Source organism: Barbus barbus (genome assembly GCF_936440315.1).
Source record: "Barbus barbus genome assembly, chromosome: 2".
NCBI lineage: Eukaryota > Metazoa > Chordata > Actinopteri > Cypriniformes > Cyprinidae > Barbus > Barbus barbus.
In genome coordinates, this window is record NC_136730.1 from 36,292,672 (window position 1) to 36,319,015 (window position 26,344).

Here is a 26,344-nt window from a genome sequence, read left to right on the forward strand (position 1 = left end):
TTCATGTAGTTAACGTCTCTGAATTTATTTCACATTTTAACTTTTTGTGTAGTTTCGAGGGCTGGTCAGGATAATTTTAATAATTCGCTTAATTCATAATATTTTGACAGCCCAAAGGACTGCAGTCCACATTTCCAAGTGCAACACTGTCATTGTCCGTACAGCACATTTAGGAACCATTAATGGAAATAGTGTTGGTCCAGGTGCATTGGAATGTATTGGGAATATACTAATAATAAACTAATAAACCTTCTGATCAAGTTCGTGAATTTCTTTCAACATTTCAAATTCATGACTATATGTTGTTTACATACTTTAACTACTTTCTATATGTGACCATGGACCACAAAACCAGTCATAAGGGATTTATACAATCACATGAAAGCCAAATAAATAAGCTTTCCATCGATGTATGATTTGTTACGACAATATATGGAGTATTTGAAAATCTAGAATCTAAGGGTGCAAAAAAAAATCAAAATATTGAGAAAATTGTCTTTAAATTTGCCCAAATGAAGTCCTTAGCAAGAATTAAGTTAAAATTAAGTATACATACGACTTTTGGCATAAAATAAAAATCAATAATTTTGACCCATACACTGTATTTTGTATTTTAGCCCTATTTGAAGTGTGGTTAAATTATTGAAAAGGTAAAGTTCATAACTATACAAAGAACCGCATCATTATGCAACTCAAAAGGTTTCTTTTTATCTATTCTATACTATTTTTATACTCAAGTAGAACTCAAATACAGTGTGTTGCGTTGTACATTTAATCATAATAGGTCAACAGAGGATTTAACTAAAATAAATTACTGAAGTATTACTTCAATACTTAACAAATGAAATAGTTTTATTTGCAAGTCCCCCATTGTTACATTTGCACTGTTGGCAAAAGCTGTGTTTGGAAACTCTGCCCTTACAGCACCTGTTAGCAGAAACATACTGGATGTTTCAATTCATACCTCACATTTTCTTTGGTTTGCCCAAAAAGAAAGTCTCATCTAAAAAACATAAATACACAGCATCATCTTAAAATAATTTAATCATTTGAAATACATGGTAAGACTTGTGTCTTTAGCTGAAATGAGTTTCTAGACTCTAAAGGTTTCTTTTTTTAAACTTTTTCTAAAGATTCAGTTTTGTTTCAGCTATTTTTTTTTCCCCACATCACTCATGAAGGAATCCATGATCACCATCCGCTTGCAGTACTAACATTAACTCCAGCCGAGCTCTGCTTCTGGCGGCTGAGGTAATGTGTTTTTCTTGTTGTATTTTTTTTTTTCACCTTATTTCTCACTCACACTTTTCTTATCCTAATTTTACAAGCTGCAAGTTACAAAACACACACAAGGTGCTGACTTACACTGATCACTGGCGGGTGCGGTGTTCTTCGATCGACTCGGGTATTACACAATGTTAAACAGACCCGTGACCCAAAGTAATAGATTGGGGTTTGACACGGACCCGGCTGACCATTTAAAACAGACGCGAACCCGTACGGGTCCTGGGTCCTAGGTCCCGCTTGAAGACCTCTACTTCTCACCCCACTGGCCAGAGCTGAATCTCATAGAAGTGGGTCTGACTACACTGAGAAATGCTGGTTCCAACTGACCAACGGTCTACAAAGGCTAGGGTTAAGAACCTTATTTGAAACACGCAGAGCACAAATGGCCACATGTAAAGCATAAAAAAAAAAAAACTTATATGGTCTCATAGGTCATTTACTCTGACAGCATTTTTTTTTGGATGTGGTATCTTAGGTTGCTAGTAGGTTTTCCTACTCAACTGCTCTAATAATCATGTAACTTAAAAAAAAAAGATGTGACGTGATGTGTAGCCAAGTATGGTAATCCATATTCTGGAATTTGTGCTCTACATTTAACCCATCCTAGTGCACGCACGCAAGCACCACAACCCCTACATAGTAGCCCTGCCGGTACCGAGACTCAAAACTTTTGGGTTACAAGACTCTCTAACTGTTAGACTAACTGCATCAGTTAGGGTTAAAATAACTGTTCCCAAACAAACAGCACGCCAGAAACATTAATCGCTGCAAAAAAGTCATGAAAGTCAATCCTAAAAATCAGTATTTTCTATAAAAAAAAAATAATAATAAAAAAAAAAAAAGTATTTGCTTATTTAAATCCAAACTCCTTTTTTTTTTTTGGCCAGACAGTGTATATTCATATTTAACCACATTGTAAGTAACATTTAAATGCAGAATGTGTAACCATGTGGAACCATATACCTCTTTAGGTGACATTACAGAAATGTAGTCCTCATATATTTGTTTCACAGTCTGTTCTACAATGGTTTTGTTGGTCTCTTTCTTTAGATCCTCACAGGCGAGCCAGAAGATCATGTTTTCTTCACTAAACTCAGTCTTAAGAAACTGTCGGAAGTGCACACGACCTTGTGCACTTTTTATTAACCGCTCAAATGACTCTCCCCATGTGTGTACCTCCTCCAGAGTGAGCTGAGGCCTATAAAAAATAAATAAAAACAAAAGTGGTGTCAGAAAAGAGAGTTCAAAGTTCAAATTTATTTCTAAAGCACTGACTAAAACAACAATGTTGACCATAGTGCTGTACAAACAATAGAGCAATTAGGAAAACATTTTAAAAAATCATAACCATACATCTAATTTAACAAATATAAAAAAGAGAAATCTTAAAAGAACAAATGGCACTAGCAAACTTCACATTTATCTTTGATTGACCACCATCATAAAAAATATGTTTTCAGATGGCTTTTAAACTCACTGAGTGTCAGCACGTTCCTAATATATAGCAGCAGGCTGTTCCATAGTTGTTTCATAATAAAAGCACAATCCTCTCTAGATTTCATCTTAGACCAAGGAACAACGCAACGTTTCTGTGATTGAGAATGTAAAGATCTGTAACGTGGGGTTTAGCTTCTGTTCCTTGTTTTCTTGTCTTTTATTTTGATATTTTTGCCTTGTCATGGTTCCTGTCTAGTCATGTGATTCCCTTGCCCCCATGTTATCCTGATATTGTTTCTTTGGTTCATGTGTCATGTTCTCATTAGGCTTGTCCGACTTCATGCGCCGCTGCAAAGATCGTCTGCTGCCTGACAAAAACAATGCATTCTGGTTAGAACATTTGTCCGACTTTGATCAGCGCTGCAGCCGCCTTACGAAATGTGCCATCAAAGTACCGCGAGAGCAAAACGAGACCAGCCGCCTAGGCCAGGCGCTGCAGTTGCTCAAATTTGGATGCCAGAGCCTTGATGACGACACACTTTATTCTCATTGGTCAGATTCTGTGATGACAAGCACGACGTGTGTTGTGTGTTTATTCTAACAATTCAATTCCAATAATGCTCACAAATCTGTGTTTTTATAACAGTAAAAGCATTTTTAGTGTAGTCGCACTGTTATCTTAAGTCATGTTTATACAAAAAAAAAAAAAAAAACAGTGATAAAAGCATATGTGACCCTGGACCACAAAACCAATCATAAGGGTAAATTTTTCGAAATTGAGATTTATGCATCATCTGAAAGCTGAATAAATAAGCTTTCCGTTGATGTATAGGACAATATTTGACTGAGATACAACTATTTGAAAATCTGGAATATGAGGCTGCAAAAAATAAAACAAAATCAAAATACTGACAAAACTGCCTTTAAAGCTATCTAAATGAAGTTCTTAGCAATACATATTACTAATCAAATTAAGTTTTAATATTTACTGTAGGAAATTTACAAAATATCTTCATGGAACATAATCTTTACTTAATATCCTAATGATTTTTGGCATAAAAGAAAAATCGATCATTTTGACCCATACGATGTATTTTTGGCTATTGCTACAAATATATCCGTGACTTAAGTTATGGTCAAGAGTCACCCCCACTTTATTGGTATTTAGTAGCCTATGTTTATGTTGAAATTTATTCTTGAACAGATGGCGCTGTAAGCAGTAGCCTATATAAAAAGTGTTTCTGTAGCTCATAAAACGTTTCTGTGTATTTAACAAATGTTGCATTTAATTCACTTTATCTGTGATAAGAGTATGCAAACACCGTGAGAGCATCACTACAGGGAGCAGAAAGTGTCCGACTTGACGTCTCTGCTTTTAATTCTGTCCCAACTGCAAGCGGCAACTCTCGTCAGCCGGTGACAGGCTAGTATAGTTCATCTCGAACAAGCCTATTGTTTGTCTTAGTCACGTGTCCTGTCTCTCATTGGTTGGCTCGTCATGTGGACATGTATTGTTTGATATAAATAGCCCTCATGTTGCTAAATAGCCTCTCCTGTGGAGTATCGATGTTGTAACCTGCTGTCAGTGAGTCAAGTCTGTTCAAGTCAAGTCTCTCTTTGGATTATGTTTGTATTTTGGATTACTTTTGGAATAAAGCTGCACTTGGGTTCTTAAACTCGCCTTCAGTGGCCCCTTTGTTATAGAATACTCCACCGCAACTATGAATCCGCCTAGTTCGCCTCCATCAAGGTAATCACTCCGTTGAGGATTACGTGGCTGAGTTCTGTGAACTGTACTACCAGGTATATTTCAAATGACACTTTACTGAAAGACATTTTTTGTTTTGGTTTGGATAAAGACATATCATGTTTAATGCCACGGAATACCCCTCACTGGACTCTTGCCCAATATATTGACTTTACTTTGTTGCTGGCTGGTTTACCATTTACTGTGGGGACTGCTGATGAGGAACCTGACTATCCTCGAGTATCCGCCACACCAGAGTATTTGCACGTCATGTCTGCGAAACCAAAGCCTGTTCACATCATGTCTGCTAATCCAGCTACTCCAGCGCCTGCTCACATCATGTCTGCTACGCCAAGGTCTCTTCGTGTCATGTTTGCCAAACCAAATCCTGCTCACATCAGGCCGGCCACTCAAGAGCCTTGTCGCAAAATGGCCACCAGCCCAGAGAGGACTGAAAAGACGGATTTCTGGTGTGATGGACTCACTGGCTGTTATCAGTGTGAGCGGCAGGCATCCTGGTGACATTAGCGCTCTCAAGCCCAGCCATCTTAGAAGTCCTGCTACCCTTCCAGTAATGGTGGTCACCATTTTGAGCGTGTGGGCTGCACACTGCCCCCCAGGGGCCTTTTCCGTCCACGAGTCTGCCCCAGAGGCCTCTTCTGTCCATGAATCTGCCTCAGAGGTGGCGGCATCCACTGCAGAACCTCCCTTACCTCTGCTTCTGAACTCACAGTCTGTCCTGCAATGGCCATGGAGGCCATTTATGAACTTCATCTTTGCTTCTGTCTGCACCGCTGACCTGGTGGTCTGACACTGCTGACCAACATGTTTACAGTACCCGGAAACATCTCAGGTTACATGGTCAACCATGGTTCCCTGAGTAGGGAACGAGACACTGCGTCCTCTAGGGGTCTCTATGGGGAACGGAATACCCATGCCACCATGCTGAGGGGAGTGCAAGCCAACCACAAAAGGCGAGCACCAAGTACCTACTCTATCGGGCTATGGGAGTTGCCCTTGGGACGGTTAGACAGCTGTCAGTGATATTATCCCCTACGGTCATAGACACGAGCTACATACCCGAAAAAACTTATTTTTCCTGTTAAGGGCCGGGACCCCTGGACCCAGCGTAGAGCTCGAAGGCTTAGAATCATAAGAAAAGATTCCTTTAAGGGGATATGGCCAAGTGCCTAGGATGAGCTAGGTCCTGGCCTGTCACCCAGGGGCTACCGCTTGCGCTGCATGAGCTCGCTGAGGGAACTGTCTCAACAGACCCTTGTTAATAATCCACTGTTCAAGCCCAGAAACATTGGGAGAAATAAGCAGAGTGGGGCCCAAAGCAAAACCGGGGCCTAACCAACCCAAAGAAAGGGCACGAAGCCACAGCGCGTAACCCATACCGTACAGGATTTTAGAAAGAATGCAAAACACTTGGTGCGATCTTACCACAACGTGGCTTTCAGAAAGTGCACAGAGACTAGCGTGCGCACTTACCATAACATGGATTTGTAAACACCATTCTAGGGAGCAAAGCGAGCAACTTAACAGGGAGGCAGAGAGAGGCCTAACAACCTGAAGTTGCTGACTCACAGAACTCTGGGGGGTGGAGAACTCAACTCACAGGATGAGAGGGAAACTCCAACGCTTAGAGAGGGGCTACGTGCTCATAAGAGACCCTCGGAGTGAGGGGAGCACTGCCGAACATACCATGAGATCAGCCTAAGGGGAAGGGCGGTCCTGACCAGATGGCATGACTGCACGGCGAATCCCACAGAGCAGAGAATCCAATTCTCAGGTGCTCGGAAGGGAGCAGCATGCTCATAGATGACCCTCTATGGTGAGGGGAGCAATGCTAGCTCTACCAACAAGGGGAGCAACCTAACAGGGAGGCATAGAGAGGCCTAACAACCTGAGGCTGCTGAATGACAGAGCTCTGGAGAGCGGAGAACCCAACTCTCAATATGAGAGGGAAACTCCAACGCTCAGGGAGTTCGAGCTCGACCAACAAGGAGAGCAAACTAAAAGGGAACTCAGACGCTCCGGCGTCCAGCCAATCTATAACTGTCCCGACTATATTAAACCGGGCCTGTTACAGGTGAAGGGGGGGGGGGGGGTCAATTTAGCAAGAGGTGCTATAGGTTACGGTGTAATAAAAAGTTTTGATTAATGCAAAAAAGGAAGGACAAAGACAAGGGATATCTCGTCTTAACTGTATTAAACTATACATGCCAAATATTCACAAACACCATAATCACACGCTTCCCAAATATACAGATTTCCCCAGCAAACAGTCACAAAAGCAAAACAAAAACACAATATCCAGAATAGATGATCAGGGTTTTGAGTATGGAATGTCCACATATGCTGATGACGTTTTGTGATAGTCTTGCAAATGTGTGCAGTTCATGAGCAGTTTAACAGTCTTATATGTTATATGCAATGTAGAAATCCCTTCAGAGGTAGGCCGGGAAGCTTTGGGTACAATCCTTGGACAGGTGCAATCATGCACTCAAGGGAACACCAAAATTGTTAATCCATTCCTCATTGACTTTAACATGCCACATTCGCATGAATAGGGACAAACAAAATCCTCTAGAAAAGATAACTTCCATAAAGTAACCAAACAAACATAATACACAAAACATTACAAAAACTCCACTAAAGGTTAAACTTAAAAGTGCCCACAAATTACATATTAACAGCAAGGAGAAAAAATAGAACAGTAAACTTACGGGTGAGCAGCAAACTAAACGTTTCTCCAACCAGGATTGTTTGTATAACCAAGAAGCCATGAGGGATTCAAACAGAATCTGCTTCTTACTCTACTGCTTCCTGTCTTATACAAAAAAAGGAGAGGGTACAGGTGTCACCTAGAGTTCAGGATGAGCATAGCACCCAAAATAAACCATGTAACAGGAGGTAACTTTTACAAGGCAATGGTCAAGCCATCCCAAAGGGTGAGGAGAGTACTGCTAGGCTCAGCCCACTCAGATGACACATCAGAGGGACAGCAAGCAGACGGAATGGTACTGTCCCAGGGGCAGGTTCCTTCTGCTTACACCCTCTATCAGCAGGTGATAGCACACCAGCTAGCCTGAAAAACCCCGGTAAGCCCTCCAAAGAGGATGCCACAATGGTGGGCTCTTACTTATACCCTAGCAGGGGGGAAGCACACTTTAGGCAAGGGTTCAAGGAGATCGCTACTTAAAAACCCCAGAAAGGGGAGCAGTCCCTGAGCTACCACATAGATATCCTCAGATAGCCATGCACCTTTCTTAACACCAGTGGCAGGCGTCCCCTGCCAAGAAACTGATAGTAAAAAGACCCACAGGTCCTGTAATTGCAGTGCTGGAGACCTGATGACCAAGGAGGCTCCCACAGAAACCTATGACTGGGCCACACGATCCAGGGGTGTGAGGCCGGGAACAGGGCTCTCATCCTAGCCTGGATCTAGTATCGACGAGTGAGGTCATCACTGCACGAAGTCGACTGAGACGAAGGCAAGAGGTGAAAACACACAAAACAACAGGTCCCAGAATACTGCAAAGAATGGCTACATAATTTCCAGTGAACCATATAACTGGATCGTAGTCACCCATCCATGGTTCCTGCGCATGAGATCAGTCCCGGAGGCGAAGTCCGAAGAGTTGGGTCCGGACCATCAGTAAGGTAGTTTCTATGAGACATAGAACCTAACCAAAACATCATAAGTCCAGCATAGAGACTGCAATGTTTTTCAAGCACAGGTTTCTAGGTTCCCACCTAACCTTGGTCAGGTGGAATTAACGGAGGTTGCAGGGGAATTAGAGAGGGGAAGATGAGGGCAGCTGACAGGCCCCCCGAGGGAAGGGAGTAGATGTTCAAGTCTTACTCTGGTCCGGACGAGAGCGTTGAGAACGCCTCGTCTGGATCACCTCCCTCAGGTCTTGCCTTCCTCTCTTTGACCCGTGCCTCCCTCTAGCCCTATCCGCAGGCGGGGAAGGGGCACGAGTTGCGACACTAGCCTTCTGTGCCCATTTCTGATCCCCAGACGGAGATGGGCCAGGACCCCTGCGTTGTTCGGGCTCAGACCTGGACCTTCTTGGAATTAAGGTTTTGAAGGCCGCCGAGCACGCCTTCGCCTCTCTAAACTTCTCGACCCTCAACGGAGGTACAGAAAAGCTCGGAAGGCGAGACTGGAGCATCGAGAAGAAAGCCCTTCTCTTTCAGAGACAGAGCGGAGCTTTCTCATAGAAAAAAGCTCACAGTGCACGTAGATTGCCCCCTCGAGGACATCGCGTGCGTGCTCCTCACCCAAACAAAAGATGCAAAGATTTTGTGTGTCATCAGGTGTCAAATAACGACGACACGGATGCACACATCTCTTAAACGCCTTGCTACTCGCCATGGTAACAGTACACTGGTTATTGGCTATTTGTTGTTATTTTGTTTTTATTATCTGTCATGTCTTGTTGCTGTCTTTCTGTTGCACTGTGGAGCTTCTGTCACTACAACAAATTCCTTGTATGTGTAAACATACTTGGCCAATAAAGCTCATTCTCATTCTCTCATTCTCAAAATCTTTCTTACCTTAGAATGCACACTTCAAACAAAACAGTCACTGAAAACAGTCACCCATGAAATCCCATTCGAAAGGGAACGTCTCAGTTTACGCATGTAACTATGGTTCCCTGAGAAGGGGAACCAGACACTGCATCCCTTTGCATTGCTTCAGTAATTCCTGCACGTCTCCTTCAGACAAGAGGTGGATGACATATTTTACAGGTGCCCTTTTATACTCTTGGGCGCACATGTTATGACATCATAGGCTGTCACCTGCCAGTGTCAAGCTCATTGTTGTGTTTAGACTCATGTTTCAGACATGCTGAAGACATTCCCCAAAAGTGCCCTATAGGGGATGCAGCGTCTCGTTCTCCTTCTCAGGGAACCATGGTCACATGCGTAACCTGAGATGTTCTTTAGTTCAACTGTGTCTCATTAATTTACCTTGTTTGTATCAGTACATAAGATCTTTCTTTTCCTGTGTTCCTTGTCCAGTCTTGTTTACATTTATGGTGTTGGTTGTAGCAAATTAGCTCAAAAGGGAAATGTATATAAATAATTACAATTAATTATGAATAAATACATTTATTTATATTAGCTGCCAGTAGTAACTGTAGCAGAATTAAACTGCCATCAACTAATCTGTTCGTTTAAGAACTGCATTGTTACAAAGCTCAAAGTCTCCCACAAAATGATTTATTCTATCTAAAAGAGAAGGCTGATCCAGACCAGGCAAAAATGCCTCATTCAAACACGTCCCCACATCTCTATGTTACGATGTGGAAATATTTGCGTAATGCCACCCAAAAAAAAGAAGGCATGGTTTCAGTAACCGCCGTAGTGTTGATGCAGCCATGTCAGGGAGACGCTGTGTGTTTCTAAGCAAAAGCAAAAGTACTTTATTTGGCCTTCCGAAAGTAGATGCAATTAGGTATCATTGGTTAAGATTTGTTTACAACAGAACAGCACAACCCAAATGTTCGAATTTGTGCAACGCATTTAATGGACGACAGTTTTGGGGACTTAGAAGAGTATAAGGCTGGCTGTGCGCAAAGGCTATTTCTAAAAAAATAAAATAAATAAATGGGCCAATTCTGGCTTTGCTATGACAATCTGGTGCCTCTGATTCAGAGACTGTAAGTATGTTTTGTTATTAGTTTAAGTATTTGCTATTGACTGTTTAAATGTGGAGTTTTGCGCACTGTGGAGTAGCGCGTCACACGTGTGTGTGTGTGTGAAGGGAACAGGGTCACATCACAGCAGAGTGTACAGCCTGTCAGAAATCACAGCACGTCAGCTGTCTTAACCGCTGCTTGTGTATTCGATGCTTCGATAGGAGGAGCCTGATTCGAATACCAGTCCCACAGTCGAATATTCGCTTGGTGTTATGATCATGCAATTTTGGCTATGCAAAGGCAAAAGACCATAACTTCGATTTTGGTCGAAAATTAGATATTGATATTTTTGGGTCATTCAAGACATTCTTTATTATGTGGATAAGCATCTTGAGTTAATTTCAGTGCTTTTCTGAGAAAATAATGGGTTGTCTTAACCATAACTCTGAAAAGCCCCTGAGAAACCAAGGTAGAACTCTGTGGAACACCAGTTACCGCTCTTTCACTTTGTTTAGAACGCTCAAATTGAGTTACAGCATTCTGCCTGTGTTTAGCTGCGCGTCAATATGAAGTTACAGTGCCGGCTTGGAGTTATACGGTATTCTACCTTTGTTTTACTGCCCATTAAAGTCTGCCGCGTTTTAATTACATTATGTAACTTGTATACTTTCATACATCTGATGTCACTGATGCACTTTATTAAACAAACGAGAGATCGCGATCTACCAAACAGCTAACTATAACAAAGCACTAAAGACTATACATTGGCAGCAACACATAATCGTAAACAATCTTTAAAGATTTTTTTTAGGCTATTATTTTTTCCTTTTTATAATGCAGATTATTCACCAGGCTGTCACTTCTAGTTGGACGCGTGTGGACTCGAATCCCATAGCATGAATCATGATCAATCAAAAAATCACTAACAGTTCGCAATTAAATCCATATCCTACCTTTTCTTGTAAAAACAAAATCAATCCATGAAGATGAACCTTATCTGAGATGTTTAATCCACAAGCATTGTGAGCATTATTCCCAAGTACTGCTCACTGCAGAACCAAATGGCCTCCAGCTCCCCCTCTCTGGATGTCTAGCTCCACTTCTGTGTGAACTAATGGGTGGAGTTATGTTTAGCCATAGGGTAAGGGATAGGGTTAGGTGTCTCTCCACCCATTACCTCCAGCAAGGGGGAGCTAGAGCTCCAGCTCCTCCCATTTGGCTCTGTAGCGAGCAGCCTCTCATTATTCCTGCTTGCTGGCGTTCACATCAATTCACAAGTCATTCTTTTTGGTTAGGCTATTTCAATCAAGTCAATATAAAAGCAGTTATGCTATGTCTAGCATCATTTTACATTACTGAGGTTTGCAAATAAATTGGTTGCTAAATGCTATCCACTCACATGTTTAACTTTGTGTCTGCTTGTTACAGTCAAAAAATCAAAACAAAAAAACCAATAAAAAACAATTAATACAGCTGCATTACTATATGTAATAGCCTATGAGACAGTCCATGATCACTAAATTTTATACAGGTGTTACTATAACGATTTTGTAAATGCAACCAAATATTGATAATGTGGAAGTTACTGCCTTTTGTTTGACTTCTCAATTTTTGCAGACAATGCAAAGACAGAGTACAGTAACTTCAAAATAGGGGTAATGCAAAGACAGAGTACAGTAACTTCAAAATCAAGTTTGAGCTCACAATTTTTTTATGTAGATTTTCATTACAAAAACATCTAATTGCCAAATTTCCAGTGTCCTACCTATAAGTAATTTGGCTGGACAAATAAAAAACTTTAAAGTCATTTTTCTCAATTTCACACTCTAGCGAGTTAAGGTCTTTTGCCTTTGTAGAGCAGTATTGTCTGACCCCGCCCATCTTGTTACCTCATTATTTTTTCAGTGGTTCCACCTGTGTTTCCCTCATTACCCTTCTCATTTGCTCCCTTCTTAGTCTCCCAGTGTTTGCAGTCCTATGCTAGTTCGTTATTCGTATGTACAGGTCCTTCTCAAAAAATTAGCATATTGTGATAAAGTTCATTATTTTCTGTAATGTACTAATAAACATTAGACTTTCATATATTTTAGATTCATTACAACACAACTGAAGTAGTTCAAGCCTTTTATTGTTTTAATATTGATGATTTTGGCATACAGCTCATGAAAACCCAAAATTCCTATCTCAAAAAATTAGCATATCATGAAAAGGTTCTCTAAACGAGCTATTAACCTAATCATCTGAATCAACTAATTAACTCTAAACACCTGCAAAAGATTCCTGAGGCTTTTAAAAACTCCCAGCCTGGTTCATTACTCAAAACCGCAATCATGGGTAAGACTGCCAACCTGACTGCTGTCCAGAAGGCCATCATTGACACCCTCAAGCAAGAGGGTAAGACACAGAAAGAAATTTCTGAACGAATAGGCTGTTCCCAGAGTGCTGTATCAAGGCACCTCAGTGGGAAGGAAAAAGTGTGGCAGAAAACGCAGCACAACGAGAAGAGGTGACCGGACCCTGAGGAAGATTGTGGAGAAGGACCGATTCCAGACCTTGGGGGACCTGCGGAAGCAGTGGACTGAGTCTGGAGTAGAAACATCCAGAGCCACCGTGTACAGGCGTGTGCAGGAAATGGGCTACAGGTGCCGCATTCCCCAGGTCAAGCCACTTTTGAACCAGAAACAGCGGCAGAAGCGCCTGACCTGGGCTACAGAGAAGCAGCACTGGACTGTTGCTCAGTGGTCCAAAGTACTTTTTTCGGATGAAAGCAAATTTTGCATGTCATTCGGAAATCAAGGTGCCAGAGTCTGGAGGAAGACTGGGGAGAGGGAAATGCCAAAATGCCTGAAGTCCAGTGTCAAGTACCCACAGTCAGTGATGGTCTGGGGTGCCATGTCAGCTGCTGGTGTTGGTCCACTGTGTTTTATCAAGGGCAGGGTCAATGCAGCTAGCTATCAGGAGATTTTGGAGCACTTCATGCTTCCATCTGCTGAAAAGCTTTATGGAGATGATTTCATTTTTCAGCACGACCTGGCACCTGCTCACAGTGCCAAAACCACTGGTAAATGGTTTACTGACCATGGTATTACTGTGCTCAATTGGCCTGCCAACTCTCCTGACCTGAACCCCATAGAGAATCTGTGGGATATTGTGAAGAGAAAGTTGAGAGACGCAAGACCCAACACTCTGGATGAGCTTAAGGCCGCTATCGAAGCATCCTGGGCCTCCATAACACCTCAGCAGTGCCACAGGCTGATTGCCTCCATGCCACGCTGCATTGAAGCAGTCATTTCTGCAAAAGGATTCCCGACCAAGTATTGAGTGCATAAATGAACATAATGGCCATTCTTTTATTGGTCGGATGAAATATGCTAATTTTTTGAGATAGGAATTTTGGGTTTTCATGAGCTGTATGCCAAAATCATCAATATTAAAACAATAAAAGGCTTGAACTACTTCAATTGTATTGTAATGAATCTAAAATATATGAAAGTCTAATTTATATCAGTACATTACAGAAAATAATTAACTTTATCACAATATGCTAATTTTTTGAGAAGGACCTGTATATGTGTTGTATGTACTTGTGTTGCTCTCTGTCTTGCTGTGCTGTGCCCTATCCTATCCAGGACTGCCTGCCATGCTGTGCCCTGTCCTGGCCTGCCTGTTTTTCCCCCTTGGGGTAGTTTTTGTTGCTGTTTTGTTTTATTTTATTAATAAAGAGCCCATACTTCCTGCATTTGAGTCCTCTCTTCATCGCTCCACCCGTACCGTGACAATATGATGATGCTTCACTGATGTCAGGAAAGGTTGGTGGAGTCCAGAAGCTATTACAGGAAAAGCTTAATACGAATCTCGCTTATGTTCACTGCCTTAATCATCGGTTACATTTAGTTGTAGTCCACGTGATGTCAGCTGAGGCAGCTGTGATGGATTTTTTTAATGTATGTAATGTCAAATAATGTGCAAAAATTGTAAGAAGCCCACAATAGCATGTGCACCACGAGGGTGAGCGCCTCCAAATAGCTTCTTGAACAAAGGTGGACAAGCCATTTAGCTACAGTGTCTGTCATTTTGAACAATTTCAAAGAGAACTCATCACTTCAGACTTAAATTGTAAGAGCCTATGGTCTAGTGCTGCAAATGAAAGCTGTTGCAAATGAAAGCCTGCTGAGAGAGATTATGCTCCCAGCTTCTTAGTCACTGCAAACCTTGTGCACGAAGTGCTCGCATTATTGGATCTACCAAATACAGAGTGAGGACACTGACCTTTGGACAGGTTTGGGCATTGTGGCCAGTGCAAAAGAGTGTGTGCAGAAAACAAAAGTGTAGGAGAAAGCTACGATTGCTGCCGATGCACTGCTGAAATCCACAACCCCAAAGCAAAGAGGCACGGGAAACAAGAAAATGGACGATTACTTGGAGGAAGAAATGGCAGGTCAAAGAGAGGATGGCATAGAAACAGAACTCAAGAGACTGTACTACAGCACTGTGGATTCAGTGGTTGGAGAAATGGATCAGAAATTTGGTGAACGGATCTCACATTTGTACTATGCACTGGCTGCGCTTGATCCGAAGAGTGATTTATTTCTGCATCCCAAGACTGTGAAACACATCATAGACCTGAAATAATAACCTATTGTTGATGCAGAGTTTGAGGTTGCAAAAGGAATCAAAACAGGAAAACTGGGCCACAAAATCCATTCTCTCCAAGTACCACAAAGCTCTGCAAACAATGCTCAGTTACCCCTTTTCCACCAAGGCAGGTCCAGTGATGGTTCGGAGCCAGAGCCTAGTTTCAAACCGGTTCTTTGTTTTTCGACACACAAAGCACCAGCTCCGAACCAGAAAAAGCGGTTCGTAAGTAGCACCAAAACATTGCTGGGCTAGAAGGAAGAAGAACCGCTTGCGTCAGGAGCTGGGGGCGGGGTTACCGTGACCAACAAGACGAACAGAAACTTGGACCGCCATATTAGAAATAGCAGCTAAATGCTAACACGTTTGATTCGCCGTGTTTGGTCGCGGTCTACAGCAACCTGCAAAATTTCTTTCTAAGCTCTGCGCAATGTTTTTATGAACCACAGGTGCTCAATGCTTCACAAATTGAAGGGCCAGTTAGTTCAGCTGGCTTTTGAGAGGGATCTTGCTTGAAAATGCACAACGAAATGGAAGGACACCGTTTTATGGAGGTTTAATGTTCGCCTGCGTCAGCTTTTTTAAAAATAAATTTATGTAAGCTTAAATGTCACTCTTGGTTATTAGAAATGGATTACAGCATATAATTGTCAACCTGTTTTGTTTTTGTTGTGACATGATCGAGGTAATTGATTAGCTCATTATATAACTAATCATTATATATATTATTACATAACGTTCATTTGCGTCCACCTACTGGCACCAATATGTATTATGGTCACTGGACAAATCAGTGACGGAGTCTGAAAAAACATTTTGGTAAATGGATTCAAGAGACTCCAGTCACTAGAGTAAATCAAAATTCCAACGATTAGGAAGACTGTGGGTTGAAGAAAAAAAAATTATTCAAGAAACTCAGAAATTCAAGAAATATATTAAAATAATAAAAAAGGCATGTCATGACCCCATTCAAAATTCCTAAGAGGAAAGTTTTTAAGAGTGAATCCTCTTTGCAATATCATGTCATTTAATTAAGATACTACATTTATAACACAACTTACATTTGGTTGGTGTCAACATCCTCTTCTTTTTCAGAGATCGTCGTCAGAATTCTTTCCTCCTTAGCAGAGCGTACTGTCAGACTACACACACACACACACACACACAAAAACACACACACATAATAAAAACATGTTTTTTTGTGACGCATGAACATCCATTGTGTGACATGAAAGTCTCAGGAGAAGTTCCTAAAGGATAATAGATGAGCACTTCTAAGCTCATTCTAATTGGCCTTAATGAAGTTTCCTAGCACACCTTTACTCTCATGAGAAAATCTCATAACAATGCTAGAACAAACAGGAACAATTCATCCAAAATGCACTGCAAAACAATTTGAGTGTTCGTAACAACTTGAGGGTGAGTAGTACCTAACAAAATTTTCATTTTTGGGTGAACTATCCCTTAAACTATCCTCAAAGGTTATAAATCCAAAAGCAGTGTAATTTATTAGCCATGTTTTACCAATTATTTCAGCTGGACCCTTCAACTTTGGCACTATCTTAGTGGAAAACTAATTTGATGCAGAAGAGAGTAGAGGCCTGTTGCACAAAGCCGGTTTTGGTTTTTACTCAAGTATATTTGCATTTAGTTTGAGCAAAATCTGAGTTTCTGGGATCAAGAACGGTTGGTTTTGAGTGGGTTTTGTCAACATGGTCACTTACAGTACACAGCTGCCCTGCTCCGGAGCAGGTTTTATTCTATGTTAGAGATCGCAAATCCAATTTGGACTAATCAGCTGTTAGCAAAGTGACATATCTCTTATGCAATGTAGCCACTCCTCCATTTCTTGCTTTAAATGAAAGCAGTTTACAGTCAAAGAACTTTAGAGACAAAATTGCCAGACTACTCTGAGTTTGTTCAGCTAGCTTCATGCAACAGACCACATGTGTTTTAATCCTTATTATATCGTCCTGTTGAAAGTGTTCTTCTTTACTTCAGGAATTGTAGTATCTGCCGCACACTCATTCAACACTTTACCTCCTCTGCCATGATGTTCTGCCTCACTATGGTCTGGAGAACGAGGTCTGTGGATCAGCCTTACTTGAGCTGTCGCTTGAGCTTCCTATCTATCATGAGTGCCACTGTTGCTTTTCCATTGGTTTCTTGTTGGGCTGTGTTCATGGCAAAGTAAAACTCACATAATCAATGATCCCAGGCTTGATAATGCTGTCCAATGTATGATGCAATCATGGTTTTTAAAGGGGTCATATGATGCGATTTCAAGTTTTCCTTTCTCTTTGGATGGTTACAAGCTGTTTGTGCATGGATAAGATCCCTAAAGTTGCAAAGACTAAAGTCTCAAACCCAAAGCGATTCTTTATGAAAGTTAAATGGGTGGTTGATTGCGATTTCACTTTTTTAACGTTAGTTAGTGTGTAATGTTGCTGTTTGAGCATAAACAATATCTGCAAAGTTACGACGATGAAAGTTCAATGCAAACGGAGATATCACCTTTTAAAATTCTGGCATTTTGATGTCTACAAAAACAACTGGTAAGGGACTACAACGAGTTACTTCCCAGGTCCGATACGTCACAAACCCAGGTAAACCCCGCCCCCGGGAACACGCAGCAAAGGGGGCGAGGCCATGCTGCGCTGCTTTAGAGAAGAGGAGGAGAAAACTAGGGGTGCACGTAAAAAACATATTCATATATGAATCGCGATTCTGTCTTCTAACGATTCTAATGGATTCACAAGTTTCAAAATCAGCGGTTCTTAATACTGTTCCTCGCGTCGCCATGCTCTGTACATGCTCTGCATCTCTCTCTCTCTCTCGTCAGATCAGCTCCAACAAACTGTTCCAATTATACACTTATTTTCACATAGCTATGAGAAGCATTATACATGGACACGCATGCAGGTTGCCGTGCTGTATTAAGGCTTTAATTAGGATAAAACCGTATATTAAAAGCTAACAGAAGCAGTAGCATTTACAAATAACAGTGTATCTAAAAGTATGAACCAACAACAACAACAAAAAAAACATACCATTAAAAGCCATGCTTGCACAGGTTCTGTGCGATCCTCTTCACTAATATCCTCTGCGTCTCATTCGGGCTCAAATTGATAAGCAATATAGACGGCGCCATTGTTTACAATACAACCGGAGCACATGCCGCTGAGGTGAGGGGCGGGACATTCAGACGCGCAGTAGAAGCGGTTTAGCCAATCACAAAAAACTGGGCCAGCTAACCAATCTGAGCCCATCGCTCATTTCTGAGGGAGGGGCTTCATAAAACCAGGAAATAATCAGGGCGTTTATGAGAGAAGGGACAGAGAGGTGTGGAATAAAGGTAAATTATGTGTTATGTTTTAAAAAAAAAATTAAGCATGAACACGTTTGGTTGCACCCCATAAACACAATCAATCCTAGAAAAAAACGGTTACACTTTATTTCAATAGTCCACTTTAGACATTCTACTAACTATAAGTAACTTTGTAACTACATGTCAACTAATTATCATTATTTGCAACTGCATGTCTACTAACTCTCAGAGTAGACTGTTAGGGTAGGTTTAGGGTTAGTAGAATAAGTTGACATATACTTGCAAAGTTTCTGATAGTCAGTATGTTGTATGTTGTGGACCCATCAAAATAAAGTGTTACAATTTATTAAGCAGACAGTCTACTAATTCTCTAATGACTGCTAGTTGACATGTAATTGCAAAGTTATTTACTGTTAGTAGAATGTCTAAAGTGGACTATCGAAATAAAGTGTTACCAAAAACAGTCAACCACACCTTCCTAAAACGTCTCATTCAAACACGCCCCCACATGTCTATGTCACTGTGTGGGAAGATTTGCATAACACCGCTCAAATGTGTACACAAAGAAAGAAGGCAGAACTATTATTCTCGCTGTAGTATTGTTGCTGCCGCCATGTCGTGGAGACGCTGTGTGTTTCGTTGTGAAAGCTAAACTACTTTCTTTGGCCTTCCAAAAGAGGACACAACTAGAAATCAGTGGTTAAGTTGGATTTACAACACTCTTCCAAAACAGTTCAACCCAAATACTCAGATGCGTGCAGCGCATTTTATGGAGTACTGTTTCCTGAACCGGGGAGGAGAGTAGCCTACGATGCTAGCTGTGCACAAAGGCTGTTTCTATAAAGTGGGGCAATTCCAACTTTGCAAGGACAGTCTGGCACTTCTGACTCACAGCCTGTAAGTACATTTGCTTATTTAAAGAATTTGCTACTTACTATTCAAACTCGAGTTTTGAGCAGTGTAGAGTAGTGCTTGTTGTTTGTAATTTCTCCGATCACAAATGCAAACATGGTGATATGTTTACGTGGCGAGATATGCAATGCAACATGTAAAAAGCCAGTAATTATAATCATTATAATCAGTAATTATGTCCCCACTGGATGCAACAAATGCCTCGTTTGTAATGGGTTTTATTGTTTTTGTGTCATCGTGCCGGGACACGGCATCACATTATGGTAAGGGGTGTAACATTTCCGTCACATGCTTGAAGTATTCGGCCAATCACAACGCACTGGATAGCTGGCCAATCAGAGGACGCCTCGCTTCTCAAAACGATGAGCTTTGTAAAAATCGCCGCGTTTCAGAAAGGTGGAGCACAAAGGAGCAGCATTAATGTACAGTATGTGGAAAATAATGTGTTTTTTTAACCTTAAACCACATAAACATTGCATTACACCAAATACATAAAATAATGTTCTTTTTAGCAACGTCATATGACCCCTTTAATAGAGGTCGATTGGTTGATCAGTTTTGCAGATTAATCGGCACCGATAGTAGATTGCTGGAACCAGAGGCGTCATGCCCATTCAAAGTGAGGGGGCACGTGCCCCCTCAGATTATTTTTTGCCAAGTGGATTTTAATGCAGCTTCCAAAAGACAAAAAAATAGCCGAATCATATTTTCTATATTTGATACAATCACACCAGCGTGATTAAATAGTTCAGCGCTTCCTATCATTTGCTGCGAAATTCAAATCTGAGTTCGCTGGCTGGCGCTGAGACAGATACAGATGCGTTTGTACAGCACTGCGCATTATAACCAATCAGACACCATGCTGTTGTGCTTATGAATGCAATGACCAATCAGAGGCATTCAGATGAGTCATCGCTAAAATGCCACTGTTTTCTTCCCTCTCTCGATGACTGAACACCTCTTTCTGGCGAATTCTCTCATTAGAAACAAGAGTGCAGATGTGTGTATGAATCTGTAAGTAAGATACTCATTTCACAGTGTAAACAGCTTCAGTGATTTTAATGGAAGTTTTTGAAAGTGCTTGAACTCTAGATTGTCAGTGAAAATGTTCTTTCAGTCATTCTTGAAACATGGGACAAAACATGTCCAGCAATTGTAACTGCTATCAGTTTTAAAAATTTAAAATATTTTCAATTGTAAATGTTATGGGGATTGATCATAGAATGTATTTAACACAATTATCCCCTTCAATTTAAATTTTTCATTATTATGTGAAATCTATGACACTTATTGTCTTCTCACTATATCTAAAACAGTGTGTCCACAGAGAAGGGTTCAATCATTCATATGCTATAAAATGGATAAAAATGGTTTTAATGATAAAAAAAGAGCTTGTTTTATCAAAAGCAACACTTAATAATATCTAATATTAATGCAAGGTTGTTTTTCAGTGACACATGCATGTTTCATATGGTTTTAAAGTTGTGTCCCCACTTTTTGTCAACACCGTCAGACATTCATTAAAATGTAATAAAATCAGGGAATATCAGGGGCAGCTGACACTCTAAAGGACCCCCTTGCCACAGTCCTCCTCTGCAGAGTACATCACTGTCAGACAGACTCTGGTCAGTTTTATAGTTTTAGAATATTTTAAATTATTCTAAAATATTCTATAAATGTTAATATTTCCTGTGTCACAACCATGATACACCAACACCATCAATTTCTGAGGAAATTATTTGAAATATTTAGATAATTTTATTCTCCTGAAGCAGGTTCCATTAGCATCTAGTATCAACAGAAAAAATAAATAAAATGGCTACTACATGTACGGAAGTTCTAAGCGGCCATGCATTATTATAATTTTTCTGTCTTGTTTTCTCGTGATCTCGACATAACGAAAGTTGTTTTGTCGTTATCACGACTTAATTTTCTCTGTGTATTCGGCATGAGAAAATGCTATAGAAGCAGCATCATCGCAGCATCATGGATGATCGTATTCGCTTTTACTTTGATCAGGGACTCACTCAAACTGAAATAATAAAAATAAAAATATGGTATAAGTACCATCCCAAATATTGAAGGTGTTGTGTGTGTGACCGACTACATTGATCCATGATAGAATACTTGTCATGCATATTCATACTCGGACATTTTAGCTCTGTGTCTGTCAGTGATTGACGACTTACACATAAGTGTTCGACACTTGAGAAGGAGGCTGTCGGGTCTGCAACTTTATCGTCGAAGACAATATAGCGACCCTGATTTTCTCACAATAGCTACAATTACGTCGTGAGAAAACGGTTTTTAGGTTGAGATCAACAACTTTCGCTATGTCCAGATAACCACAAAACAAATTTCGTTATGTCGAGATCACGAGAAAATTAAGTCGTGATAACGACAAAACAACTTTCGTTATGTCGAGATCACGAGAAAATTAAGTCGTGATAACGACAAAACAACTTTCGTTATGTCGAGATCACGAGAAAATTAAGTCGTGATAATGACAAAATAACTCGTTATGTCGTGATCACAAAACAAGACAGAAAAATTATAATAATGCATGGCCGCTTAGAACTTCCATATGAACATTTGTTTAGTGAAAGAAATGCCAAATGTGTCAACACCGTCAGATGTCACCACCATAAGATTTTGTGTTCCAATAATATATCAAAATACTTAAATGTGACTCTTGAATAAAAGCTTTATAAACAATAACATACTCACTGCTTGTTGTGCTTGTTTTAATACAGTAATTGATTCAATGTATTTGATAGTTAAAAATACTACAAATTCAGGTTTTCGTCACCACTGTCAGATGTGTCAACTCCATCAGTTCTGTCACCTCCATCAGAGGAATATTTTGATAATATTTCATTATGATATTTTATATTTGTTGAGGAATTGTTGGTCATATGTGAAAGTCTAATCTGTCTGCTAACATGAGAATGTGTTTTGAAATATTAAAAACATCTTGAATGCTGTTAAATCTAAAGTTGAAATTATATTACACAGTCCAAGGTAAAAGGGCACATTTTGTTAAAAAAAGAGAAAATTTGAGAGGTTGCATCAAAGCATAGCTCAGTACCTTAGTACAAATAAGATACATCCAGTCAGGTCCATAAATATTGGGACATCGACACAATTCTAACATATTTGGCTCTATACACCACCACAATGGATTCCAAATGAAACGAACAAGATGTGCTTTAACTGCAGACTGTCAGCTTTAATTTAATGGGACAGAATAATAATCATAAAGCAGTATGCTTTGGGTCATTGTCCATCTGCACTGTGAAGCGCCGTCCAGTGAGTTCTGAAGCATTTGGCTGAATATGAGCAGATAATATTGCCCGAAACACTTCAGAATTCATCCTGCTGCTTTTGTCAGCAGTAACATCATCAATAAATACAAGAGAACCAGTTCCACTGGCAGCCATACATGCCCACGCCATGACACTACCACCACCATGCTTCACTGATGAGGTGGTATGCTTAGGATCATGAGCAGTTCCTTTCCTTCTCCATACTCTTCTCTTCCCATCACTCTGGTACAAGTTGATCTTGGTCTCATCTGTCCATAGGATGTTGTTCCAGAACTGTGAAGGCTTTTTTAGATGTTGTTTGGAAAACTCTAATCTGGCCTTCCTGTTTTTGAGGCTCACCAATGGTTTACATCTTGTGGTGAACCCTCTGTATTCACTCTGGTGAAGTCTTCTCTTGATTGTTGACTTTGACACACATACACCTACCTCCTGGAGAGTGTTCTTGATCTGGCCAACTGTTGTGAAGGGTGTTTTCTTCACCAGGGAAAGAATTCTTCGGTCATCCACCACAGTTGTTTTCCGTGGTCTTCCGGGTCTTTTGGTGTTCCTGAGCTCACCGGTGCGTTCCTTCTTTTTAAGAATGTTCCAAACAGTTGTTTTGGCCACGCCTAATGTTTTTGCTATCTCTCTGATGGGTTTGTTTTGTTTTTTCAGCCTAATGATGGCTTGCTTCACTGATAGTGACAGCTCTTTGGATCTCATCTTGACAGTTGACAGCAACAGATTCCAAATGCAAATAGCACACTTGAAATGAACTCTGGACCTTTTATCTGCTCATTGTAATTGGGATAATGAGGGAATAACACACACCTGGCCATGGAACAGCTGAGAAGCCAATTGTCCCATTACTTTTGGTCCCTTAACAAGTGGGAGGCACATATGCAAACTGTTGTAATTCCTACACCGTTCACCTGATTTGGATGTACATACCCTCAAATTAAAGCTGACAGTCTGCAGTTAAAGCACATCTCGTTCGTTCATTTGAAATCCATTGTGGTGTATAGAGCCAAAAATGTTAGAATTGTGTCGATGTCCCAATATTTATGGACCTGACTGTAAATGTAGTGTCATTTGTCTGAGTACAAAGTTTTATTTTTTTCAATTTTGCACCCTGTTTTGTCCCACTTCTCAAGAATGACTGCTTTGATAATGTAAATGTTCTTTGTTTTCTTTCTGTACAATAAAAGTGTTATGATAAGTTGCAATGTTTTTATTCACATTAACTTTCAATGTTAAATTCACATTAAATATAAAGGCAAAAAAAAAAATGTTATGGCATAACACCCATATTGGGTGTCATGCCATAACATATTTTTAAGATCAATATATTTTTATATGAACAGACAAGTTTTTATGCATTGTTAATAGACTACATTATTAGGCTACTTTGACCATCGCCCACCATAGAACAACTAACATAATCTATAAATATCACAAAATCTATATTTTGTGATATAGTTAATGCATTTGGGAATGTTTCGAATAAAAAGGAAAAAAAAATTATAAGACATAAGTGCCCCTACCCACTCGTGTACACACATAAGTGCCCCTCCCCATATAGTACATGTTTTCATATGACTACGCAGTAATTCATTTGCTGACTAGGGTAAGCGTATTAAGCTCACATACCCATTAAGCACACTTCCATTTTTGAGATCAGATTATAAAAAGAAAAAAAATATTTAAATTGTTTAAATAAAAATTTATTATCCTACTTGATGTATTAACCAATTGATATGTTTGTTACTATACCTCCTATAATTTCAAGTCAATCAGATCATTGTACACTGAGATATGTGTCTCCGTGTATTCACACTGTCTGACGGACATTTTGAAAGCTGTCTAAAAACTTTCACCAAAAGAGGAACCCCTTAAATGTGCATTTTTTAGATGATCCAAAAGACACAGAACACAGTTAGCTGACTAGCTGTATAAGATTGTGTCCTACACTAATATATTACTTCACATGCATTACTGGCTTGTACTTTTACATCCATAATATTAGAAATTGACAGTTTATTTATGTGAGCTTAATGGGAACAGGGGTGTGCTTAAAGGGCACAAAAATGTACCCATTAAGCACAGCCAGAAATTAACATTGTCACATTGACAATTAAATTGTAGCTTTTAAGAATTAAATTGTTGATATCAAGAATAGACGTCTGTACTAGTAACCATGTGATTACTGATATCAAAAATAAAGGTTTTTACTAGTAAGAATTGTATTTCTGATATATGAAATTGTAATTTCAACTAGTAAGAAATTAATTCTTGATATCAACAATTATATTTGAATGGCAGTCTATGCTGGCATTTAACTAATGAAAATACAATTACAGATATCAAGAATTATAGTTTTTAATAGTTGAAATTTAATTCCTGATATCAAGAGTTAGCATTTTAACTAGTGAAAATGTAATTATTGATATCAAGAATTAACATTGTTACTAGTGGAAATGTAATTGCTGATATCAAAAAATGCAATTGTTACTAGTAGAAATCTAATTCCTGATATCAAGAATTAAGTCAAGTCAAGTCAAGTCAAGTTGAGCTTTATTGTCATTCCGCTACATGTGGGGACATATAGTGGAACGAAATGTCGTGTCTCGCAGGACCACGGTGCTACATAAATACAGACATACAACAATGAAGTAAAAAACACTATAAACCTATACACTACTAACCTACTGACAGATTTAACTATAAGTATTTACCCTATACAAACTAAAAGAATAAAGGATAAAAAATACAACTATACGAATGCTTCACATAAATATTACCCTATACAAACTAAAAAATAGAAGATAAAAAATACAAACTATACGAATGCTTCACAAATACTGTACATGTGCAAAGAGAGACATTTGAGTCAGCAGCTGGTTGGGGAACAGTGCAGGATGATTTGTAGTGCATGAGCATGTAAACATACATATATTGCTGAGTCTTTTGTGAGATTGTGCACACGCAGCAGTGTGTGTAAAGTGTCTAGTGCACATAGTGTAAAGTGTCCATAGTGCACATAGAGGAGAGTGTCCATAGTGTAAAGTGTCCATAGTGCACATAGAGGAGAGTGTGTTACTACAGGTGGTTTGTACAGGCCCACTCACCTGTGTGTAGCACACTTGAATTGCACAAAAAAAAAAAAAAAAAAAAAAAAAAATTTAAGTTCCATACAGTTTTTTCTTTGGTGTGGTAAGGTTTGGGGTGGGGGGTGGTCCATGTTCAGGAGGTAGGGGTTTGCATGGGGTTTCAGAGGGGGGTGGGGTGGTTTGAGTTCAGGGCTCTCACAGCCTGGGGGAAAAAGCTGTTGAGCAGTCTGGCGGAGCGGGCTCTGATGCTCCGGTACCGTCTTCCTGATGGTAGGAGCTGGAAGAGACTGTGGGAGGGATGGGTGGAGTCCTTCACGATGCTGTTGGTTTTGCTGGAGCATCGTGTAAGGAAGATGTCCAGGATGGAGGGGAGAGGGGCACCGATGATCTTTGCAGCTGTGTTCACTGTCCGCTGGAGGGTCTTGCGGTCAGCAGCACTGCAGTTCCCGTACCAGACAGTGATGCAGCTGGTCAGCACACTCTCAATGGTGCCTCTGTAGAATGTGGTGAGGATGGGTGGAGGGAGACTTGCTCTTTTCAGCCGGCGGAGAAAGTGTAGGTGCTGTTGTGCCTTTTTGGAGAGTGACATGGTGTTGGTGGTCCAGGTGAGATCCTCTGTGATGTGCACCCCCAGGAATTTAGTGCTGCTGACTCTCTCCACAGTCGAGCTGTCGATGGTCAGTGGGGGGTGGTCAACGGAGTTTCTCCTGAAGTCCATCACAACCTCCTTTGTCTTCTCCACATTGAGGGACAGATTGTTTGTGCCACACCATTCAGCCAGCTGTGCCACTTCCTCTCTGTAGTGCGTTTCATCGTTGTTGCTGATGAGACCTACCACTGTTGTGTCATCAGCAAACTTGATGATGTGGTTGGAGCTGAACTTGGCAGTGCAGTCGTGGGTCAGCAGTGTGAAGAGCAGCGGGTTA

At 40.4% G+C, this 26,344-nt stretch overlaps 1 protein-coding gene across 1 annotated transcript in view; it reads right to left on the reverse strand.

Moving 5' to 3' along the window:
• Window positions 1-26,344, reverse strand: part of LOC306881506 (regulator of G-protein signaling 20-like) — a gene marked incomplete at both ends in the record, with an annotated part of 35,314 nt that overhangs the window by 6,490 nt on the left and 2,480 nt on the right. Inside the window, 2 exons of the mRNA XM_079435650.1 lie at window positions 2,251-2,485; window positions 15,825-15,905. Of these exons, the coding sequence (XP_079291776.1) occupies window positions 2,251-2,485; window positions 15,825-15,905 (316 nt within the window). The remainder of the gene's footprint in view (window positions 1-2,250; window positions 2,486-15,824; window positions 15,906-26,344) is intronic.